The 22,808-nt window shown below is 40.9% G+C and overlaps 1 protein-coding gene across 1 annotated transcript; it reads right to left on the bottom strand.

The window, feature by feature from the left end:
- Positions 1-8,664: 8,664 nt before the first annotated feature.
- LOC104420933 (cytochrome P450 78A5) lies at positions 8,665-11,321 on the bottom strand. Its single transcript, XM_010032710.3, is given in 3 exon segments — positions 8,665-9,605; positions 10,217-11,004; positions 11,007-11,321. Coding segments are annotated over 3 exon segments (1,617 nt in total). The 5' UTR covers positions 11,218-11,321; the 3' UTR covers positions 8,665-8,987.
- Between the last annotated feature and the right edge of the window lie 11,487 nt (positions 11,322-22,808).

Raw genomic sequence — 22,808 nt, 5'->3', positions numbered from 1 at the left:
TGTTCAATATCTCTTAATCATCAAGAGTACGTTCACAAGTGATCGTGGCGAATGGATCGAATTTTCAGTTTAAATCATGAGAAAATGTTCCCATGAGTGGAATGCACATCTGCTTTTTCTTTGGCCAATTGCACAAGAACATGAGAAACTCTTTCAAACGCAGTTCCTCCAAAAGCCAGCTTCTCTGATGAAAGAAAGAAACGCGTCTGGAAAAATCATTCAGTTCCCTAGTCCTACAGTCACTCAGCTCTCTCCAGGAGTCAAGCAAGACGGAAACGAACCGAAACCTCATGGAAATAGGGTTGCGTAAAGAACCAACGCATCAAGAAACAGGTCGGGATTAACGAAAGAACTGGGCATGAAGAACCGCCCTGACCTGTAGAAGAAATGGCGAGACGAGAAAGCAGGAACAGAGAGGAAATGGCTGAAGCCGCGGAGAGGAGAGACCCCGTCCTCGAGCAATAGTCTGTCTTCAGCAAGGTCATGATGTTCACGTAAGGTGGTCGCTGGTCACGACATAGGAGTAGCATCACCAATTATCACCATAGCTAAGATATCCCACGGATGCTTTTTACACGGATGCTTTTTACACGAATTGCTTTTTCCATTCCAGTGTTGGTATGCATACAATAGGTTTGAGACATTTTTTTTTTTTATGATTATACCTTCTTCAATAATTTGATTTATAAGAAAAGCGAAAGGATGCCTATTGCAATGCATCAATCAATGTTAGTGTTAAACCAAGATAATAAGCGGACTCCTTGCACAACCCTTTGATATGATTTTTTAATTTGATTGGTGATGAGGGTTTAATGCTGAATTTCCCTTTTGAGGCAGGAATAATTTTGCTTGCTAAACAAGGGAATCACTCTTTATTCTGCATCATCTTCTTCCTTTTTCCGCCCATTGGAAGTGGTTAGAGAGAGAGAGGCTTGCTTTTGTTGGGGAACAGTTCAATTATTCTTTCCGTTGGGCTGTGAACTATCATCTCCCTACTTTATTGCTGCGCACATAATTTGGGGAAATCATGATTGGGTTTGTGGTCCAGGGTAATGCCATTTAGGGTTCCCAAATGAGCTTCCTTTGCTTAAATAAAAAGTGCAGTTTGGTAGACAGCCAATGATATCCTTTGAACCGAAGAAATCATAGCCATCAATCATACGGTAGATTTATGTAACTAATGACTCTAAAGAACCTTAATCGATGAAAACCCATATACATACTAGAATTTGCCTCTTAGAGGCCTCCTATCTTGATAATCTCTCAGTCATAGGGGATTGGAGAATGTGCCTCAACGAGATTAACTTAACCAGATTTTTTTCTTTTTGAACCATGTTTACATGGTATTAATCAGAAATTCTCAAATGTAACAATCAAAAGAAAATCGATAAAGATAAATGGATTCATTATTTTGTCTATTTTTTCAACACAATCACCCCTTCTACAATTGGTCTCCATGTGTGACCTCTTCATTTGATATCGTAGCTCTCCGTATAAAAATACTTCGATAATACACTTAATCACTTCTGACATGATTATACTTGTTACCCAAGTTTACTAAAAACCTTCCAACTGTCATAACTGTGGTGGATTCGATCATCGCCATCATCACTAAGTGAAGATGTCCACGTTTAATGCCAATATCAAATCATATTATCCACAACCAATCTCAAAAATGACAATTTCACACACAAGAAGTCATGGATGTCACTTGTGTTATCAGGCTTGTTCTGGGCTTTTTGAAGGCCTCGGTTGTTGGGTTATCAGTACAAGGACACAAGAGAAGAGCTCAAATCTGTTGCTCTGACAAATGGGCCTGAGCTTGTTGCAGTTAATACTTAGACTGGCTGGCAAAGGCCAACGGGCCCTGCCGGCCCAGTCTCCGCAAGATTGGGCCCAAAAAAATTGATGGGCCTCAAAGGGCTCAACGGTCGGCCGGCCAACTAAAAAGAAAATCAGAAAATTTTCTATGACCCTAGAGGTCTGTCACCCTCTTTTTCACCTTCGTCACTTTCTCAAAAATTCTCAAAAATTCCTACTTTCTAACATATTCCCACTTTATAAATACGGTTCCCTCGCTATTTATGACACGTGGCCATTTTTAAATTTGAGCGACAATGGACCCAACTTGGGTAAACCAACCAAAAAGAAGTGATGTATGAGAATTTTTCGAGATTATAAGCCATCATACAGTTCGCAAAAGTGTCGAAAGAGTTGTCATTGTGATCCATAGGCCGGAATTGGACACTTGTTGCTGCACGAATAGCATTGTCCATTGATAGGAAATGACCATGTCCAACAGGAGAGGGATGTTTGTAGACCTAGGCCGTCAAACCAAGTATAGCCATGGAATATCATATTTCATTTTTTAATTTTATTAGTAAACATATGTGTTGTTAAGATTATGCACACAATCGAAGGATATAGAGAATAAAAGCGAGAAAAAGAAATCGATACATAAATTTTTTATCATAATTCACCCTTAATCTTGGGCAACATCGTATAGGATTCCACTATAATTAATACCCCACACCTCTTTATGACATTCATCAATTATAAAAGAAATAGATTATATATACCCAATAGCCTAAAAGCCTAAACTACCAATAAAATATGGGCTCAAACTATAAAAACTCTTTACGGTTAAAGGATACTACTCCCATCCACTCACCGGGAGCAAGACTCTCGTGCCTTCTTATCGATAGAGAGTATGAACCACATCCAACATGTGTCTTATATACCGTATATTCATTCTTTGTCTATGATATTGGAAAATATTATCGTATTGAATTGGTGCGATTCTCATTTTGAAATTTATGATAGAAAGTTTTATAATTTTTTTCTAAATTCTTTGAAGTTATTTTTTTTTTTTGTCCACAAAATTCTTTAAGTTATTGAGAATTTATATATCAAAGAATAATAATTTTAAAAATAGAAAAGAAAACCAATTTCAAGCATTATGATTCGGGGGGTCAAGCATGTGGGTTGAACAGGCCTATTGGCCATAACTAGACTAGCTTAAGCCTAATTTGAAAATTGTTAGAGTATTTGAAATAATTAGTTAATTGAAACTATTTCAATTATTAACAACAATTTATTTCTAAAAATTTTCATGGACAATAAAAAAAAATTATATTCATATATTTTTGTTAGCGATACAAGTGATTATTTTTAATAAAATATTTTCCAAATCATTCATTTTTTGCAAAACAAATGAAACCTTACTTTCTTTTGTTTTTACAAGCTAAATGATTTTCCCTTCTATCCATATGAATCCACCAATTGTACTTAATGATTAAATGTGAATAAATTGCCATACCAATGTAGCTTATATACTATTGAGAATTTCTTTGAAGGGAAAGGGTTGTCCTATGAACCCTAAGAAAATCTCAAAAAGCAACGTCTTTTACATTTGTCAAAGTTGATTCGAGAGACATAATTCTAGATGAACTTATTGATTGAAATGTACTTTAGTAGGTAACGAAAATGATATTTGGCAATGGAAGCCCCTTTTTTAGAATCAAATAGTGAGAAAAAAATATGAGATAGCAGTGGAGCATGCGAGTTTTTGCGCACACCCACATGAGAACTAAGAATTTTATAAATGTACCCATTAGAACCTAAGATGCTTTTAAGGTTGTAATGAATCGTGCTTTGCGAGCACTTAGTCCTGATTCATGTGATCGCTACAGCCATCATCATGGTCAAAAAAACAAATGTTGGTGTATAGAGCATATAATTAGGGCATGCCGGTGGATCCCATTTTCAAAGTAAGAAGGGGTCCTCTCTAATGGACATGAATGAACATGAGAAGATTAAAAAAAAAATTAATATATTTCGGGCACGCCGCAATATTTATAAATTATTATTTTGCCATATCATATGATTGTTAAATAATGAGACCTATCCAAGACCATAGTGGCCTGGTCTTCTGCTTCAATCTCAGATGGCAAAGACCAGCTAGTGGTTAGGGCTTATAAATCAACGTCAAGCATCTAATAATTAGACCCAAAGGGAGCAAGTGGTCATAAGTTCTCTCCTTTCTGGTCCATACGAGAACATTAGAACTAGGGCAAAAAATGAGAAAAAGAATAGATAGAATAAACGAAGGGTTTTCGTGTAATGTCTCTTTAACGCGCTTTAAGCTGGTGTTGGAGAAGCATCCAACAGGAGAATATATATATATATATATGATTATTATCCATGAATCATCATCCTCATCATCATTATTATTCATATGAAGCTTTGCTACGCATGCAAGTGTGGAGGATGTTCAATTCTTGTGTGTGCAGGGAACCTCCCTTTCCTCTGGCCAAGAATCGATTCATCTCTCCCTCTCGACTTCTTTAATGAAATCGATTTGTGGTACCAAATGGGGTCTTTATAATGATTGGTGATGATGATGACGAACTGGATGACGAGGAATTGCTTTGTTCCCATCTCTAGGGCTCTTGAGCCTCAAGCTGTTCGTTCATGCATCGAGTTTGCGCATCATCGCTAGTTGGGTTCGTTCCGTATAATTAATAGAATTTTTGAACGCATGAATTCTTTAACGAAATCGATTTGTGGTACCAAATGAGGTTTTGTAATAATTGTTGATGATGATGACAAACGGGATGACGAGGAATTGCTTTGTTCCCATCTCTAAGGTTGCTCATGCATCGAGTTTGCTTGATTATAGTGAGTCAGATTCATTCCATAATTAACAAAAATCAAACGCGTGAAGTCAAATGCGTTTTTGTTAGGTCATGTGATTAGTCAAGAACTTTTCATCTATAACTACTGTCGATTTCATGATACAAATGAAAATTCGATTAAGATAATTTCTCAAATGCTTGTGCCAAATGAAACTATCATGGCGTTGTGATGAAATGATGGAGTATATATGCTTTATTTTCTTTGGACCACTATATGCGCCGAAGACTAATATTAAGAGAATGACCTCGCAAGTTGGACAGATTCAATATTTAAATTGGGGCTGCAGGCAGTGTATAGCCTTGTTCGATGTGGGGATGTGCTTGTTTTGTACTGAGCAAGTTAGGATGTGATGAAATTAATTAAGCACAAAATATGCCTTAGGCATCTGAAAAATCAAGTTCCCTTTCTTTAGGCCACCTTCCGATCACTTTATAGCTAAAGCTTAAAAGTGGGGCATCACATAAGCAAGGTATTATAATGTGAGATGAAAACTTATTGCGTGCACCCGATACATGCCCTAGTTCGCAGACCATTGAAGAAAACAGAGTTCCCGAGCTCGATGATGTACATATGATGCGGAGCTTGATGCCCCTACATACACTCGATAATCTATCCTTGCTAGTCACGGTTTCTCCTTCGTTTTCTTTACGGTGCCTGCTTATGAAGCACGACATCTCTCGTTCCATCAAAACCGCCGAATAGATCGACTCATGATGATTAAATTTGGTGGATGAGAATAATGACTAGGATGGAATCTTAGATATTATAATAGCCAAAATTAATCATTGGACTAGGATTTTAACTAGGTACAACTTTCGTACGGCTAGGTGCACTTGGCTTCAAGAGAATGTAAGAATTTTCCTAATGTGAACTACATTAATTGATATTGTAATTTATTATTTTTACGACTACCGTAAAACATGGCTGGTTTAAGGTGAGATAGAATGTTTCTTAATTAGTCTAATATGGGGCTGGTTAGTGTAGGCCGAGTTGAGCCTGGCCCATAATGAGGGGGCCTGGCTGGAAACTCTATAAACAGTGCTCAAGTCTCTCCTCTAATCTTAATTTTCACATGTATCCTCATCTAAATGGCGTTTACCTAACGTTACACGTAAGGGGGCCGTCTCATTGAGCCAGTGATATGGAGGTCAATAGAGGAGAAGGACTTGCGTGTGAAACATTGTGTTTCCGCTTCTCCTTCAAGAACAATGGATCCCAAAATAGGTGCGTTAATCTTTCTACTCAATTATGCATGTTCTTGTTCTAGTTATGGAGATCTTGGGTTACACAATTTGCATCCAACAGAGAACACTTGAGGTATTGAGAGAGAGAGAGAGAGAGAGAGAGAGGGCCAAAGGAAAGGGAATAAGAGGAAGATATGAGTGTGGATAGGAATATTAAAAAACAAAATGAAAGTACCCAAGAACCAAAAAAAAAAAATTAACTTGGGAATAAAGACAGTATAAGTATCATAACTTTTAAAGAGCAATTACTTAAGGGCCCTATTTTAATTCAATGTTTGGTGAATATCTCAAAGAACAAATCTGATGACCAACTCGATTTTCGGGCAATGGGCATTATGATACAGCTGTGTGGGCTTGATGACAGACTTCATGCTTCGGTTTGAAGAAAGAGACAATGGATAAAATTGGGCATTGGATATTCAATTTAAGATAGACTGATGCAGAAGGATACCTGAATTAGGAAAGTAAACTTAACACTAGAGCCCACACGTGAGAATGAAATTATTAGTTATTAAGATGCACACATAAGTTGTGTTAGAAAAGAGTCCCAATTTGATATGCCTCATCGGAGTCACTTAAATAAATGCTTTTAAATGTTTTTACTTTAAATTGATCACCCATAACATTTTAGCATCCAACTAATTGTTCATAAAATTTTGGCACAAAACATTTTAAAATTTTATATACTGACTTTGTTAAATATATCAATTTTTCACAAATTGAGTAAATCGGTTCCCAAGCGTTCTCTAGCATTGATCCTCGCAGTCAATCTAAGAGAAGTCCTCCATTTCCATAAGGCTCCAAATTCCACCATTCAATCTAAACACAAAGCTGTTAATAGAAAAACCAAATGCAAAATTACGAGAGATATAAAAGATTTTACTTACTTCCTTTTTTTCTATAAAAACAAGTAGATCTTTGTGATTTTAGATGAAATTATTTGGACAAGAATATTTGCTCCATGATTTTTCTTTTGAGTTGAACAAAAACAAAGAAAATAGTGGCAAAGTTAGAATATTTGCTTTTGACTCATGTCGTTATTTTGTCAAATTTCTAACTTAAAAATTTCAGAGCAAAATTCTTACAAATGATAAACTAAGTGTTGAAAAAAACTTTATGAACCATCACATTCATATTGCAATTTTTCCAAAAAGTTTCATTGAAGTGACTTTGACGAGTGACATCGAATTTTCTGACAAATTCAGTTATTAGAGCCACTCAAATTAACGTTTTTCAAAAGTTGCTACATAAATGGTCATTTTAGAAGTTTCGGTATCAAAATGAGCATCACGCGAAAATCATAACATTAATACCGTCTTTTTTTTCCCTCGGGAGTTTGGTACTAGGGTATAAATAACGATAAAATAGGCGGGTTTGCATGAATATTCAAATCCCGCATGCATCAATCTTTTATCTTTCTAGGGTTGCCAAAAAGGGCAAAGCTTTTTCCCAGCACACCTTCCCTCAGATAATTATTCTCTGAGGAGGATTTGCATCTGCCAGAGCCCAGAATAAAAAAGAGAAAGTGGGTGGGTGTGTGAGATATGATATGAACGAGCCATATCATCAATGATTTTATGTTTAGGTTCTTATTCCTCAATCATTCAAAAGTCCCTATTCAAGTGATGATATAGTAAAGTGGAAAGCTACGAAAATTCGCCCAACAACAAAAGTAACCAAAAAAAAAAAAAAAAAAAGTGGGGATTCTTAAATGTTACGATAGCACCTTAATTAAGGAATCATTGTCTAGGAAGAAGCTCTTTTGTTCGTATCATTTTAATTGGAGCTACAAAAAGGGCTTTTGCAAGGGATAAAGATGCACAAGGGAGTGGCATTGAAAGAGAAAAGAGAGCTCAAACTATTATAATATGTGATGGGATCGAATGAATGAGGAGAACGACCAAACAATCCATAACCCTAAAGTTTAAAAAACCTAATTAAACTAGTGCTCATGCTTACACACACACTTACGTATGCATAATCAATTAGTTTAAGGGATCACGCTTTTATTCTTATCTTTTGTCATGTGAATCCTAGCCATCTTAATGGAAATATCCTAATACGTTAGGCTTTTGCCATTGGAGTAGCGTTTAACGGCGCAAGACCAGACTCTAAATTTAGCTTCGGCGACATGGCTCTTAGCTGAACCCAATAAACCCCTCTCTCTCTCTCTCTCTCTCTCTAATTGCTTACAGACACATGCATAATAAATTAGTTTTAAGTAATCATGCTTTCATTCTTATCTTTTGCCATGCGAATCCTAGCCATCCTTATGAAAATATCCAAACTCCCTAGACTTACGCCATTGAGTAGCGTTTACCAGCGCACTACCCGACCTCCAAATTTAGGCTTTGGCGACGTAACTCTTAGCCGAGCCCAATAAACCGAGTACGTGTACATCTACGTTCGATAAAGATCCTTTCGACACGATCATATGCCCGAAGGCCGAGAGAGTGACGGGGACGGATTAGTTCCGCTGGCATACTTGGATACCCCTGGAATATATACACATTCCAGGCTTCTTTAACACAAGTTTCGTGCCATCTTATGGCCCTGCTGGCCCTAAGCTTACACGCATCGTCTTATACAAGAAGCTTGAGTACGGATCTTCTGCTCTTGCGCTAAAAGATTAGAACCGGACAAAACCCTGATGGGATGGCAAAAAGAGTTATTCGATCAAACATTGTGGAGAGAGAAAACATGTGAAAATGGCGCAACATGCTCAACAACTTAAGGGAGCCCGAACGCTGATTATATTGAGCATTTATACAAGGTGGTTTGTGTACATGGGGGCTTCAATGGCTAAAAAGACAAGCGACAAGCACTACAAAAGCACATTTTCCTTACACACTCCTGCACCGGCAGAAAGTAGGGAGATAGAAAGAACAAAGAAAAAAAATTAGTATGGCAAAACATAGAGAAGAAGCTAAAAAACTAAGTCCCCACTAGAAGAGTTGACAAAATTATGGAGGAGACCACCTTGCATAATCCCATCATATTTATGATCCCACATCACTCGCAACAAACTGTCAGGGATATCCCAAATCAAACTTGCAACCTCCTATGGATGGCCCTGCAGACCAGGGACTGTTTCATCTCCATCGTCAGCTTCAGCCGCTCCGACAAGTCCACCCCCCGATCCGACCCGACCCACTTGTAGCTCTGCAGCAGCTGGGCGAGCCAGAGCTCCACCGTGGCCAACCCCATCGCTTTGCCGGGGCACACCCTCCGCCCGGCGCCGAACGGGGCGAGCCTCAGGTCCGAGCCCATGATCGGGAACTCGCCGCCGTCCCCCGCCACGAACCTCTCCGGCTTGAACTCTTCCGGATCGGGCCAGACCGCCTCGTCGTGGGTTATGGCCCACATGTTCACCATGGCGGTGGTCCCCGCCGGGACGAAGTGGCCGCCGACGTGGGTGTCTTGGACGGCGAGCCTGGCCCAGGACAGGAGAGGGCCCGGCGGGTGCACCCTCAGGGTCTCCTTGACGATGGCCCGCAGGTACGGGAGCCTTGGGAGGTCGGAGTCCTCCACGGGCCGGGCCGACCCGATGGCGGCGTCGATCTCGGACTGGGCTTTCGCTTGGATGTCGGGGTGGAGGACCATCCTGGCCAGAATCCATTCCAGGAGGATGGCCACCGTATCAGTGCCTCTAAAGATCATCTCCTGATCGAAAATAACACCACAACAAAAGGAAAAAGATTTCAACTTTTCGCTTTCATCGAGCAAAGATTGGCTCTCCAAATTTGTCCAAATCCGTCCTCGCAATGCTGCCCCCATACGAGATCGCCAGCAGGGAAGTAACAAAGCAAAGCAAAAGGAACATGCCCCAGCAGATAAACCGAGATGGATAAGGAATGAGAATAAGATAAAAAGGTGGTGATGGGGGGCAAAAATATTCAGATTCCCAACACCTTGGGACGTCCCCGACAACAACCCAAAAACAAAATAAAACCAACAAAAAAAACCAGAGCGAAATGCAATATGCAAAGCATCCACCCACAATGAACCCTGAACAAACAAAAGGAGGCTCTCGCCAGGACAAACTACAAAGCATTCCCGCATGAAAAAGAAAAGAGAAGAAAACAACCTAGGAAACGCATCTGACGCCAAAAATATCCCGACCACAAAGTTTTCCAATCGCATGTACTTCCAGACCATGAAATAGTTTTAACACTAATATGGAAACATACGGTTCTTCCTGGTAGAAAAATGGAGCAAAAGCAAGCTATGTATGATAACTCAAACCTGGAAAGCGGTCAAAAAGGACGACTTACCCACAGAACGGCAATCATGTCGGAGTCGCTGAGACGGTTCTCCTTCTGTAAGTCGAGCAGGACGTCGACGAAATCTCCGGCGTTCTCGTCCTCCTCGTCGCTCCTCTCAACCTTAAGCCTCCTCATCCTGTGGTCCTCGACGATCGCCCCTACGAAGGCGTTCACCTTCTCGCAGAGCCGGCGGCACCTCCTCCTCACGCCCTGCAAGTCCAGGGAGCGCAGCAGCGGGAAGTGGTCGCCCCAGTTGAACCCGCCCAGTAGCTCGTACCCTTCGCTCACCAGGCGCTCCAGCTCGACTCCACCGCCGCCATTGCGGTCGCCGAAGTCGTAGGACCGCCCGAACACTGTGGACATCACGTTGTTGAGGGAGCCCAAGTGCAGCACCTTCCTCACCCCGACCTCGCCGCGCTCCTCCATGAGGGCCCTGATGTCCCCCACCATCTGGAGCCCTATCCGGGCCCGGGACTTCCCGGACGCGGCGATCCTCCTGGGGCTGAACAGGTGAGTCGCGGAGATCCTCCTCAGGTTGCGCCAGTACTCGCCGTAGGGGGCGAACCCCATCGCCCGGTGGAACAGGAGCTCGTACGCCGACTCCTTCACGGGGCGGTCCGCGAAGGCCGAGCTGCTCAGCATCTCTCTGGCGCTCTCGGGCTCGCTCGAGATGACGAAGCGGGTGAGCCCCACCGAGAACGCCATCAGCTTCCTGGCCCCGGAGCTCCTCGAGAGCTCGTCGAGGACCCGGTGCGTGAGCGACCCGGTGAAGGCGAAGACGAGGCCGAGGACGGGACGCCGGACGGGCCCGGCAGGGAAACCGACACGCCGCCGCTGTTGGAGGGGCGTGCCTTCGAGAGGGCCCATGCGAGGCCGCCGGGCGATAGCCAGAAGGCGAAAATGGCAGCGAAGAGGACGAAGCAGGTGGCGAGCTGGAGGCTGAGGACGGCGTGCGAAGGGCCGGCGTCAGGCCCCAGGACGCTGAACAGGTCGTCGGTCGAAACGGCCATGGTAGTGAGGAGACTGTAGAGATAGTGGCTGTTGCTGTAGCGGCGGAGAAGGGCGGAGGACGGAGGACGGAGGAGGACGAGGAGGGTGTGGTGAGAAGAGAGAGAGAGAGGGAGGGTGGTTTATATAGGCCACTTTTTTACCTGCTGCTTACTGCTTACCATCTTTAACCATGGGTCTGTCGGAAGATATGCTCGGGAGTCCGGAAGATATGCCGGGAATCTGTACATTGAGTACAGTTGAAGAAATACAAAAGACTATAATCTTGTACTAAATTAGGGATTAAATTGAGATATTGGATCGATTTGTAGGGATTAAACTGAGATCTATACATACAATTGAAGAAATACAAAAAATTTCTCTCTAAAACTTATTCGCTTCTTACTTCACTTCGTTTTCTTTCATGTCCTATTTGACCGATTTGACCAATTTGTCCCCTCCTTATAATTTGACCCTCCATTGAAATTGATGGACCTGCATGGGAATGTTGTGGTGGTGGTCCTCCCCCCTCCAAATGTGTAGTTTTCTTTAAATAAAATAAAATTAATTATCGGATGACGATTATTGGATGAGAAATTTGCAAGCATTGAAAGAGTCATAAAAACTTTATAGTGAGTTACATGGATTTGAAGAATGGAAGTTATTGAAGACTTTAGTTACTTTATTGTGGATTTTGATCGTGTTTATAATTATTGAAATCTATACATGGAATACAATTGAAGAAATACAAAAATTTCTCCCTAAAACTTATTCGCTTCTTACTTGACTTCGTTTTCTTTCAGGTCCGATTTGACCAATTTGACCGATTTGTCCCCCTTATTATTTGACCCTCCATTGAAATTTTTTAGCAAATGTGACACCCGTTCACTTTTGAAATTAATGGACCTTGGGAATGGTGTGGTGGTGGTCTGGCCGTGGGGGCCTGGCCGTGGGGTGGGGGGAGGGGGGTGGAATGCCCTCTGGATGTGTAAGCTATATGGATTTGAATAATGAAAGTTATTGGAAACTTCAATTAATTTATTGTGCATTTTGATTGTATTTATGATTACATGAATGAGACTTTTTCTTTAGTCATTAAATTCTCATCATTGACATTTATGGGTTGTTATGTAATCATTGGTATTTGTAAACTTCAATTCCTATAAAAAGGGATGAAGTCGTGAGTTGTAAATCAAGCCACAAGCCATAGTCCACGAAGACACAAATAAGATAAAAGCATTCTCAATACAAATTTCTCCCTCAAATTTCTAGTGTTCTTATTCAAAGTTTCCAAAGTTTATTGTCATTATGTTGGTTCCAACAACTTTGGCAACATGCCTAAAGCTGTTTTTGCCTTGCATGGAGGATGTGTCCATAGGAGAATTTGGTCGTTGAGGCTGCTGCTTTTCTATTGAGTTTTCATGGGGAAATGTAAACCCCCGGATCGGATTCCATTGACTGTTTGGGCTACTCGGGTTGCCACTTAGTAAAATGAGGGGTCTTGGCATCTTATGGAGGATGTATGTCCATATACGCGCATTCATATATGAAATTTTGGGCGGTCGAATACAGGATTCGATTAACTATTCGGGCCACGTGCGTTGCCGCTTAGTAGAATGAGGGGTCATGGCAAGAGTGGAGAATGAGTATGTGCTTTGGAAATGCTTTCATAAGTACTCCGGCAATAATTTGGTAGAGAGGTATGTGATGCTTTTTGCTTACTATAGGTCACTTATAAACAGCGCTTTATATAGATGGCGTCCAAATGGGATGTGTGCCCATAATAGGGAAATTAGTTGTCTAAACTGTCGCCTTATATATAGAATGTGTGTTCATATATGGGAAATTGGCAAATCGAATTTTGAAGTACACCCTCATTCCAATAGGATTGACCAATTAGGCCACTCAGGTCGCCGCTTATTAAAAAAAAAGGGACATGGCACAAATGGAAAAATGTGTATGTGCTTGGAAATGCTCTCATATGTACTTTGGCAACATACTTAAAAACCGTTGCATCTAATAGAGCATTTGTATCCATGTGGAAATGGTTGTTTAAGCTGTCACTGGATTTGTGTCCATCTAAGAATTTGATTGTTTAAGCTGTTGCTTCCTGTAGAAGACGTTTGTCCATATGGGATGTGTGCCGATATAGGAATTTGGTTGATTGAAAATGGAAGTATAACCCCGTTCTGATTGGAATGACTAATTGGGGCACTCGGAGATTGCTGCTTATTAGAAGAAGGGGTAATGACATAAATGGAGAATGTATGTGTGCTTGGTAATGCTCTCATATGTACTCTGGGAAGTTGTTGCATTGTTTGGAGGATGTGTGTTCTCAAGGGATTTAGGTTGTCAACTATGTATACCATACTCGAGGAATTTGCTTGGATCTCCACTGGGAAAATTGGCTGGGGGTTTCTTGATTTTGATCTTTAAGGATGTCACCAAATATAGAAGTACACCCCCAATCCAATACAACGGTTTAATCGGGCCATTCGGATTGCCACTTATTAGAAGAAGAGATAATGGCACGTATGGTTTCTGAAGTTTGATTTGATGTGCAATATCATCTCCGAACTTCTTTAATCAAGTCAATGCAATCTATGGATTTTAGTTTGGTGTGCAATGCCATCCTTAGATTTTTTATTCGTTCATGTTATCCATAAACTATGAATAAACGTTCAAGGTAACCCATTGAATATATGAAATTTTTTAAAAGTTCAAGAACTACATTGAACATTAAATCAAAGTTCATAAATTATACTGAACAAATTAAAGTTCACGGATGACATTGCATATTTGAACAAAGCATTATATCAAGATTTAGGAACAACATTGTAAAAATTAAAAGTATAGGAATGACATAGCATATTGGACAAAAGTTGAAAGATAATTTGTGTCATTTTTCCTTATAAGAATTGTATACTGGGGTCAAAATGTAAATATTTGATGAGCCCGATTTTCGAAATATCAAGAGACCAGTAAGACTCATGGATATTGTATTTGCCACCTACTTGGAGGCTAAGTTTAGCAAGAAATATATTGAAGAATTAGTGCTAGGCTAGCCAAAAATCAAAGTTTATCGAAAGCTTGATATGGTGTTTGAAGCATCTCGTGCTATCATCTCATTATTTGGTTGTTGTTCTTGAATTCATCCATATTAGTTTTTCAAATCTGGTCACAAAATCTCATAACTAAGCTTAATTGATTATTTATTGTGTGAATTAAGAAATTATTCAACTCGCTATTCCTAAACATAATAAAACTTGAAAATGGACAATGGAAGTTTCTCTCTCTCTCTCTAATAGGGGAAAAAGACACAAAACAAGGCCATCATTCCCATTCTACTAAAGAAGTTGCATTTTTTTTACCGTTTTGTCTTCTTCTTCTTTTTCTTCTTTTCTATTTTCGAGATTCGGTAATTTAATAATTTAATTTTCAATATATTAATTTAGTGTGATACAATTCGTAGTTTGAACTTTGAAGAAAGTTTTAAGCCATTCGCTCACCATAACTCCATCTTTTGAATTTTTTTGTTAAATCCTACTAAAATGCATCTTGTAATGGGATCAAGGACATATAGACACCCATATTTTTGTAATTGCATTTGGAAACATATCACGGTTGTGCCGCCCCGCTGCCATCAAAGCCATAGTTGCACCACCATCGCCAACCACTTGCCGTCCATTGTGATCTCTCCATTCCACCATCAAGTCACTATCGCCTCTCTGCCACCTTCATCCTCAATAAACATCACGGCAATCACTTAAGTATCATCCCAACATTCTAAATTTTACAACTACAACTATAGACATAACCACCGCCACGGTAAATCTCATTAGTAATGCCCTGATCCCACGACCTCATTGCAACTCGTTGCAAGAGATTCTAGATAGAGGCGAGCACTACCGAGGCAATGTCAAATCTAGAATCTAGATTTAGAGAGAGCAGGGAGATCGTGTTTTCTAATTGCTATCGAGGTGGCAATGCTAGGATCAAATGTCTTTGAATGTTGGTGGCAATATATATTAAGCTAGTGACCCTAAAGGAAAAAGAAGAGATGATTAGAATACATTTGGTAATCATTTTGTTTTGGGAATAATTTCTTTTCAGAAATGATTTTTATAATCCTATTCCCTAAATAAGCTTATAAGGATTTAAAAGTATTTGATAATTGTATAAATTTTTTATTATTGATATAGAAATGCGTTTGATATGATATTTAAATATTTTTTGATTTTTAAATAAATTTACTACATTTTTTATTTTTCATTTCATTATTCTTCATATAGTCTCGTTGTCGACCACAATGGTGACTAGAGACTAGCTCAACGAGAGTTAGCAACCTCATCGGCCTCTAAGGAGCCTCGTGGGCCCACCATGGACTGGCGAGGTCATGGGACCTCGTCTGATTGGTTACCCATCATCATTGTGGATGACGATTGATTAAATAAGAAGAGGAAGAGAAAAAAAAATTAAAAAAAAAAAAAAAAATGATTCGGGCTTGATTATAAAGTTATTTAACAGAATAATTTTTATTTTTTTAATTCTCAATTCTGTTACCAAGCAGATCCATACTTTATTTTCAGGCAACTTCAGTAGGCAACTGAATTGTTCAGTTACAAACCGTTCATCGGAGAAGTATATGAAGAAGAAACAGTGAAATATTATGAAGAAGCAAAATCTAGGATCGCTCCCACCACCTCCTGTCGTCTTTTCCTCCTTCCTGCAAAGACCCCAGTTCGCATCCCTGTCGTGTTATTTATTATGGGAGGTTTGACCGGGGCTGCCGAAATAAAGCGTGTCAGAGAGATTTTCCAGAATCAAGCGAAGAGAGAGAAGAGAGAATATCTGCAGCAGCCTTTTTTCGTCTTGTGGCTTGCAAGAGTTGCTAAAAGATCTGCTGCTGCTCCACCAGGTTGGACTAGAGTAGGGAGAGAGAGAGAGAGAGAGAGAGAGAGAGGGTGGGCACGACCCCATGTAAATCGCCGCCGTCGTCATCATCACCACCACCAGCACCCGCCGTTGCTAGTCGGCCTGGCCGCGCCGTGGCCGAGAGCGGCGCGTCAGACGTTGTCATGATTAGGCGCGCGAGAGAAATAGAGAGAATCGAGTTTTGCTTTTTTTGGGTCCAGGTCTAGTTCTCCTGCTGCAGCACGACCGCCAGCGCACTCCACCCCAACCATGGGAAGAGAATCAGCAGCAGGAGATTCTCTTTCCCATCTCGGGCCCCCTTGAACTTCACACCGACACCTCTCCCTCTCTCTTCTCTCTCTCTCTCGGCCTGCTCTGTACTACAAATCACTGCTGTGGAGGGGAGTGGAGACGCAAGGCCAGCCTCCGCCCCGTCCTCTCCAAGTTTGATGGGCGTAGCTGGTCAGGGCTAAGACGTACCTGTTCTTCCTCTTTCCCCATTCCGCAGAATACTAATGATTACAAAAGATATCATTTCACCGGGGAAGTTTAATAATTTTATAGGACATTCTCCTGTTCTTTTGATCTTTCTTCTTCTTCTGACCGGTTTCGAACCTCGGCGGCAGCCGACGACCGGCCACACGAGAGCCGCAGGGAGCCTCGCCCAGCTGCTACCAGGCTCGGCCTCGCCGGAGAGGCTCGACTTGGCCTGGCGAGGCTTCTGAATGTCGTCTAGTTGGCCGCCGGCCATTACTGTGTTGGCGACGAGTTAGAGAAATAAGAAGGGAAAAAGAAAAGAAGCAAAAAAAAATGATTTAGCTTAATTCTAGAATTAGCAATTATTTTTTATTTATTGATAATATTCAAAATCTATTCCCGTTACTAAATGAATTTTATTCTATTAATCAAGTACTCTTTAGCACGTTACCAAATATACCTTAAACGAGCCATGACTACTCTTAGTGGCCTATGACCCAAAAGTTCAAGTTTTGTAAATTCGTCTTCACATTTCAACCAATATGCTAGCAGCCAGCCGGGAAAGTTATGGCACAAGTTTTAGCACGACCAAGCAACGCACCACATTTCCTTTGAGCATTTTCACTTATTAAAAACGCATCATCAGTGAGTGACTGGTATATGAAGATGTTGTTATTTAAATATGTTTGAAAAGAAAATGTATTTCTTTTTCTCATATTAAATTCTAGAAAGGAGAAATCGGAATTTATTATTTTTTCCCAAGTCCCATGAGGACTAGGGACACGTCATAATTTTTATTTTTTCTTTTTGCAGCCGACAATGATTTGGTTTCGCAGCAAGCGAACCGAACGACACAGATCCTCTAGTTCCAACGCAACCATCTCGTCAACTCTCCTACCTCCACCTGTCGCATTCCCATGGCAGCATCGCAATTCTGTTAAAAGATTGGTTTTTTTTTTTTTTTAAAATGTAAAACGACGTCGAAATAGAAACGAGCTCCGGGGTAAGTTTGTCATTTCCGTCCGGGTGGGGGAAATCAACTTTCCACCATCACCAAAGTTACCTCTTTTTCAATCGGCTCAACCCAAGTTAAATTCTGTTTGGATTTGCTCTGTTTGAGCAAGATTTCACTTTTTAATTTTTTACAAATTTTTAAAATGATGGGTAGATATTTTTGAAAGATTCCGTTACAAGATTTTTACAAGATATCACTTTTTAATTTTTTACAATTCTGTTACAAGATTTTTTTGAAACATCATAAAAAAAATTAGATGTCAATTTTAGGTAGGTATTTATGCTGATCAAATTATTTTAGATAATCCATATTAAAGAAAAATTCTAGTTGTATGAGGATCCCGTAGATTCAATGCATTCTAAAACACCATATGATGGGTAGATATTTATGCTGATCAAATTATTTTAGATAATCCGTATTAAAGAAAAATTCTAGTTGTACGGGGATCCCATAGATTCAATGCATTCTAAAACACGATATCACCGGACATACTTGCTCGACTGAGCAAAATGATGGGTTTGATTTGTATGAAAGCTAAATGGAATTTTAATGATGGTCTAAGATGAAAGACGTAATCGCACTTTGACTAGAGATTAGGGTAATGCAATTTTATATAAGGTGGGTGATCCCCTCTCGGTTAGTCGTTGGCTGAAGAGGTTGGTGAAGGATTGGCACGAAATGATGAGATACTTGCCGTTTTCAAAGCATAGAGTGATCTTTCTCTCTTCTTCTCTCTTGTTTTTTTTTTTCCAATGGGCTAAAGGGTGGGACGGTCTCCTCTGTTTCGAGTTATAGCTTCTTGGTTCACTTTAGGTGTTTGAATCCACCGTCATAGTCTCTCCAACGTACCAAAGGTCAAGATGGAAGAGCAAATACCAAAGGCACGACCTGGTCAAAAGCTTACTCACACATGATTCGAACTTATAAAATTTTGAACCCTTTAAACTCATGAGGTGTGACCCTTTTGCCATTAGATCCATCGCACTAGGTGGTCAACATTTTTCTTGTGAATCGTTTTGATTTTTTGCAAATTAAAGAATGGTCACGTTCACATAGTTCAATTCATGTTAATACGCTCGGAGGACTTAAAAGATGAAAAAAGAAAGCATGTTGAACATTGCAAGATGTTCTCAATTAGCCACTTAACAAATGCCTTTGAGGCATTGCAAACGGTAGTTGATCATAGGGTCCGCATCTTGATTTGCTAGCAGAAGGACAGGGGTAGGATTCCTCCATCTATTCTCGATTTCAAGAACTCTCGTTTAATTTGCAAAAGACAGGCTCGAGCTCAAGTGATGCGCTCACAAATGGTTAGTGGTGCGTGAGCGAATCTGAAACCTCAAACATCGTATTCTCATCGTACCAGAGGCTAAGGATTCACCACCATATCGAACCTCAAAATAGTTCTTTTCCACTCTGACCTTTCCACGAAATCATCGCCACGGAATGGCTTTTTCTGGAGAATTCGCTGCCTTTCTTCTCGGGTTCTTTCTTCTTTTCTCGGTTTCCTATTCTTCCCCGTATGCGGCATCTTGTTATATTTCGAACCCTGTTTGCCATGGGAAGAAAATTCTCGATCAAATTCTCTTGGTTTCTTTTCCCTTTTCCTTTGGCTTTGTCTCTTTTGTGTCGCCATTTTGGCCCATTGAAATGATGGTAGGCACAGGAAGTGTAATCTTATTCTGTTCTTGGCGCGCACCCGATGTGAACTCTTCGAATCTGAATATATGTATGCATGTATATATCTGCCGTAGTCTTCTTTGGCATGTCGACCAATATTCTACACTGTCCGTGTCCTATCCTGCATTTTCCCATTTGTTAACACTATAGGCCGCGTTTGATCATTCAGATATTTTTACGCGTTAGGATGAGATTGGATAGAATAAGGATATAATGAGATTTGCAATATATTTAGTAAATGTTCGTCTATAATATAGATATAGACATGGTGCCGTATTGTCTGAACACAAATTCTTCTCTCTTCTCCCCCCTACCTCTGCGCGATTTTCATCGACCCTCGGTTGATGTCATCGATGCCTTCCGCTGCTTCTTATTAGGTCAACATCGACGCTAAGCGCTGTCGGTATCATCCGTCTCTCTCTCTCTCTCCGAGTTTGTTGGCCTCCTATCTTATGGCCATTGAGGTCCATGGCCAAGGTTGAGTTGAGCTTCGCCATGAAAGAACCTTATATCTGTCCATTTATCACCCACCACATTGTAATTCATCGGCGAACTTCAGATCTCGACATGATCCTAATTGCACCTACTAGATTTGGGCCGAGATCTTGACATCATCCTCTAGAGCTTGACACCACGACGAGCCTCGTCGATGGCAATGAGACGGTGCTCAGGCTCATCAGCAAGCTCGGCACCAGGGCGACCTCCCATTGCCACCGTGCTCTCACGGAGACGGAGCTAGAGCCCGCCGAGGACACGAGGAACAAACGTTGTCACTCATCGTCTCGACTGTTGGCGGCAATGGAGGCAATGGGGAGGTCAAAATCATGGAGACAATGGTAACTGCATGCATGAAAAAGTGGTGACGGAAGGTAGGGTCGCATTCATGAGTGGATGGAGGGGAGACGGAAGAGAAATAAGCATTATGACAATACCTGAACCTAGGTGAGACCTTTTTATTTGGACCATGTTAGGTTAATATCCAGACATCAAATTTTGCATTGCCCCGAAATATCATATAGGATATAGTATAGAGTTATATCCAACTGACTAAACACATCCTGAAATTCCTTTTGTTTCTATATTTTGCCTTTATTCAGGAATAGAGTTAGCAATTGCAAACAAGAAATGGTCGTCCTTTTTTTTTGTTTTTTTTTTCTTTAATATTTTGCCATCTTGTTAATAAGTCGAGAAATGGTGTTCCCTCAAGCCGGCGAGGTCACATATTGTCTAGAATTTATTCCCAACTTATCAATTATTAGAAGAGGAAAGCTTTTGCAGCTACAGAAAGGAAATAATCTTTGGTGGGAGGTTGGGCTGGACATGGGGGTCAACTGATCAGTGGTGGTCGCTAGGAACACGCATGCTTGAAGTGGATGCTAGGACCGGATCTTCAATGGGCCTGGCCCGACAGTTATTCGGCATGGATCTCCCGAAAGATGTTCGGCCTAGAGCCGATTCCTACTTGGGCTTGGCTTGCAGCGCAAAACCAAAACAGGCCGGCACCTCGTTCCTGCCAGTACACAGCGACGTCGGCTGTGTGGGCCGTAACCTGCAATGAGACGGCTTGGCCGGATGCTGAAGGAAACAGATTCCTAAAAACGAACCGATACTGAGGATTGAATACCAAAAAAAAAAATGTGAAAACGGTCCCGAGCAAACATATAATACTGATTGAAAAGGACATCACGAAGATGAATGTACCTTATTTACAACAAATTAAATACTCATTGTAGTCTTAGAGGAATCAATCAAAGTCTTGGAGTTTAGTTCGTTGAGAGAGTTTACTATCTTCGAATAGAAAACGCACGTTGTGTCTCTATAAATTAATGTTCCCCTTTTCATTTTCCTTTTATATATAACAGTTATTTTCACTTAAAAAATAACGATTCTTTCTTTCTTATGGTCCCTTTCTTTATGGGCTGGGTTTCGCCCAACATGGGTGAATGGGCCTGGCTTGGCCCAACCAATAAAAAACCTATCAGACGCGAACAAATTTGAGCCTGGAGAAGTTCACGAATCGATTGGCAAATGGAGGCGGATCCACCCTGGTAAGCCCATGAGCTTGTCTGAAGTTGAGATGCGTCTTGATCAGCAGCTTAAGACTTTGTTGTTTGCTGTGGTGACTGGACTCCCAATTGAACCGTATGCTCCTGAAAACCAGCAATTTTTTTATGCATTACATGCAGACAGAGGCTCAAATGGTTGATACCTACCCTGCATGTCTCATGACAGGTCTATTGTGTAGAGTGGTCAACGCGAATGTTGTGTATATTCTTGGCAAATATCAATACGATTCTCTAGGACAAAGGAAGGTTTAGATAGATAGAATGTCATATAATGCAACGCAACAAAAAGAGAGACCTCGTCATGGTGGAGCATATTGTCGAAACGAGTGACAAGATCAATGAAATCTCTGAACAAAGATACAATTATACAATTTCATGACTAACTACCGAGAAAGATAGATTATGTACGGAACATGAGCTAGAAACTTTAGCCGTCATTTACTCGATTACAAGAACCGGGCTTTGAGAAACCATCAAATTGAGCACACGCTCTTGCTTTGTCCCTGGACAGCTTCGATATGGGCACACGAAAAAATCAAGTTACAATTTTCAGACATACCCATCACTTGACTGGATAAATGGTTATTGAATTGCTTTGAAGTTAATACATACCAGGTCTCGCATGAGGAAATTGCAGGCATCTTGTGGTCAATTTGGAGGGCCCGAAATGGGTTTGTTTTTATCTCCGGCTGGCTGAACACGAACAGAACGTTGGATCTTGCAATTACAGAGCAAGCCAATTTTTTGAGATGAAATCCAAGGTCGGAAAGTGCAACTAAGAACGGGAAAAGCTGACCTTCTTCATGGTAGCCACCGAAGCGAGGGTGTTTGGTAATCAACGTCGATTGCTCCAAATCGGAGAACTTGTCTAAAGCAGCTGTAGCAGGGGTGATTCAAGACTACAGAGGAGTGGTGGTGGATGGCTTCGCAAATTCTATCTTGGCTGGATCGGTCGAAGCGGCTCAAACCTTAGCGTTGCTCACGGGTCTACGCTTTATCGAAGAGAGAAGCAAGTATGAAGAGCTTTGTGGAGTCCAACTTCAAGTACAATCAGATTGTACTTCGCTAGTCAACTACATTATGGAAGAAGAGCAGAGTCCATGGGCACTACGGCCCTGGATTGATGAGTGCAAAGCAAAAGTGACCCAACTGAACTTTGTGAACCTAGCCTGATGTCCTCGAGATGCAAATAGGCTTGTGGAGTAGGTAGCCAAAGCCCACCGAAAGAAGGAACTCCCCTCAAATTGGCTATCTTGTCCCCCGAAACCTTTGTTGCATTTCTTATCTTGCGATGTGAATGGACTCCCTTTGAGTTAATGAAATTTTAGTTTTACGTCAAAAAAAGAAGAAGGGAAAAAGCCACAAAAAGTTACAAGAATTTATGTCTTAGGAAGCTAATGAAGCCAAGAGCCAAGAGCAACATACTGATGATAATCAATAGTCCGAATTATGGGTAAAGGAC

This window comes from Eucalyptus grandis, chromosome 2 (genome assembly GCF_016545825.1).
Source record: "Eucalyptus grandis isolate ANBG69807.140 chromosome 2, ASM1654582v1, whole genome shotgun sequence".
Taxonomy (NCBI): domain Eukaryota; kingdom Viridiplantae; phylum Streptophyta; class Magnoliopsida; order Myrtales; family Myrtaceae; genus Eucalyptus; species Eucalyptus grandis.
This window is presented reverse-complemented; position numbering and strand designations above follow the sequence as displayed.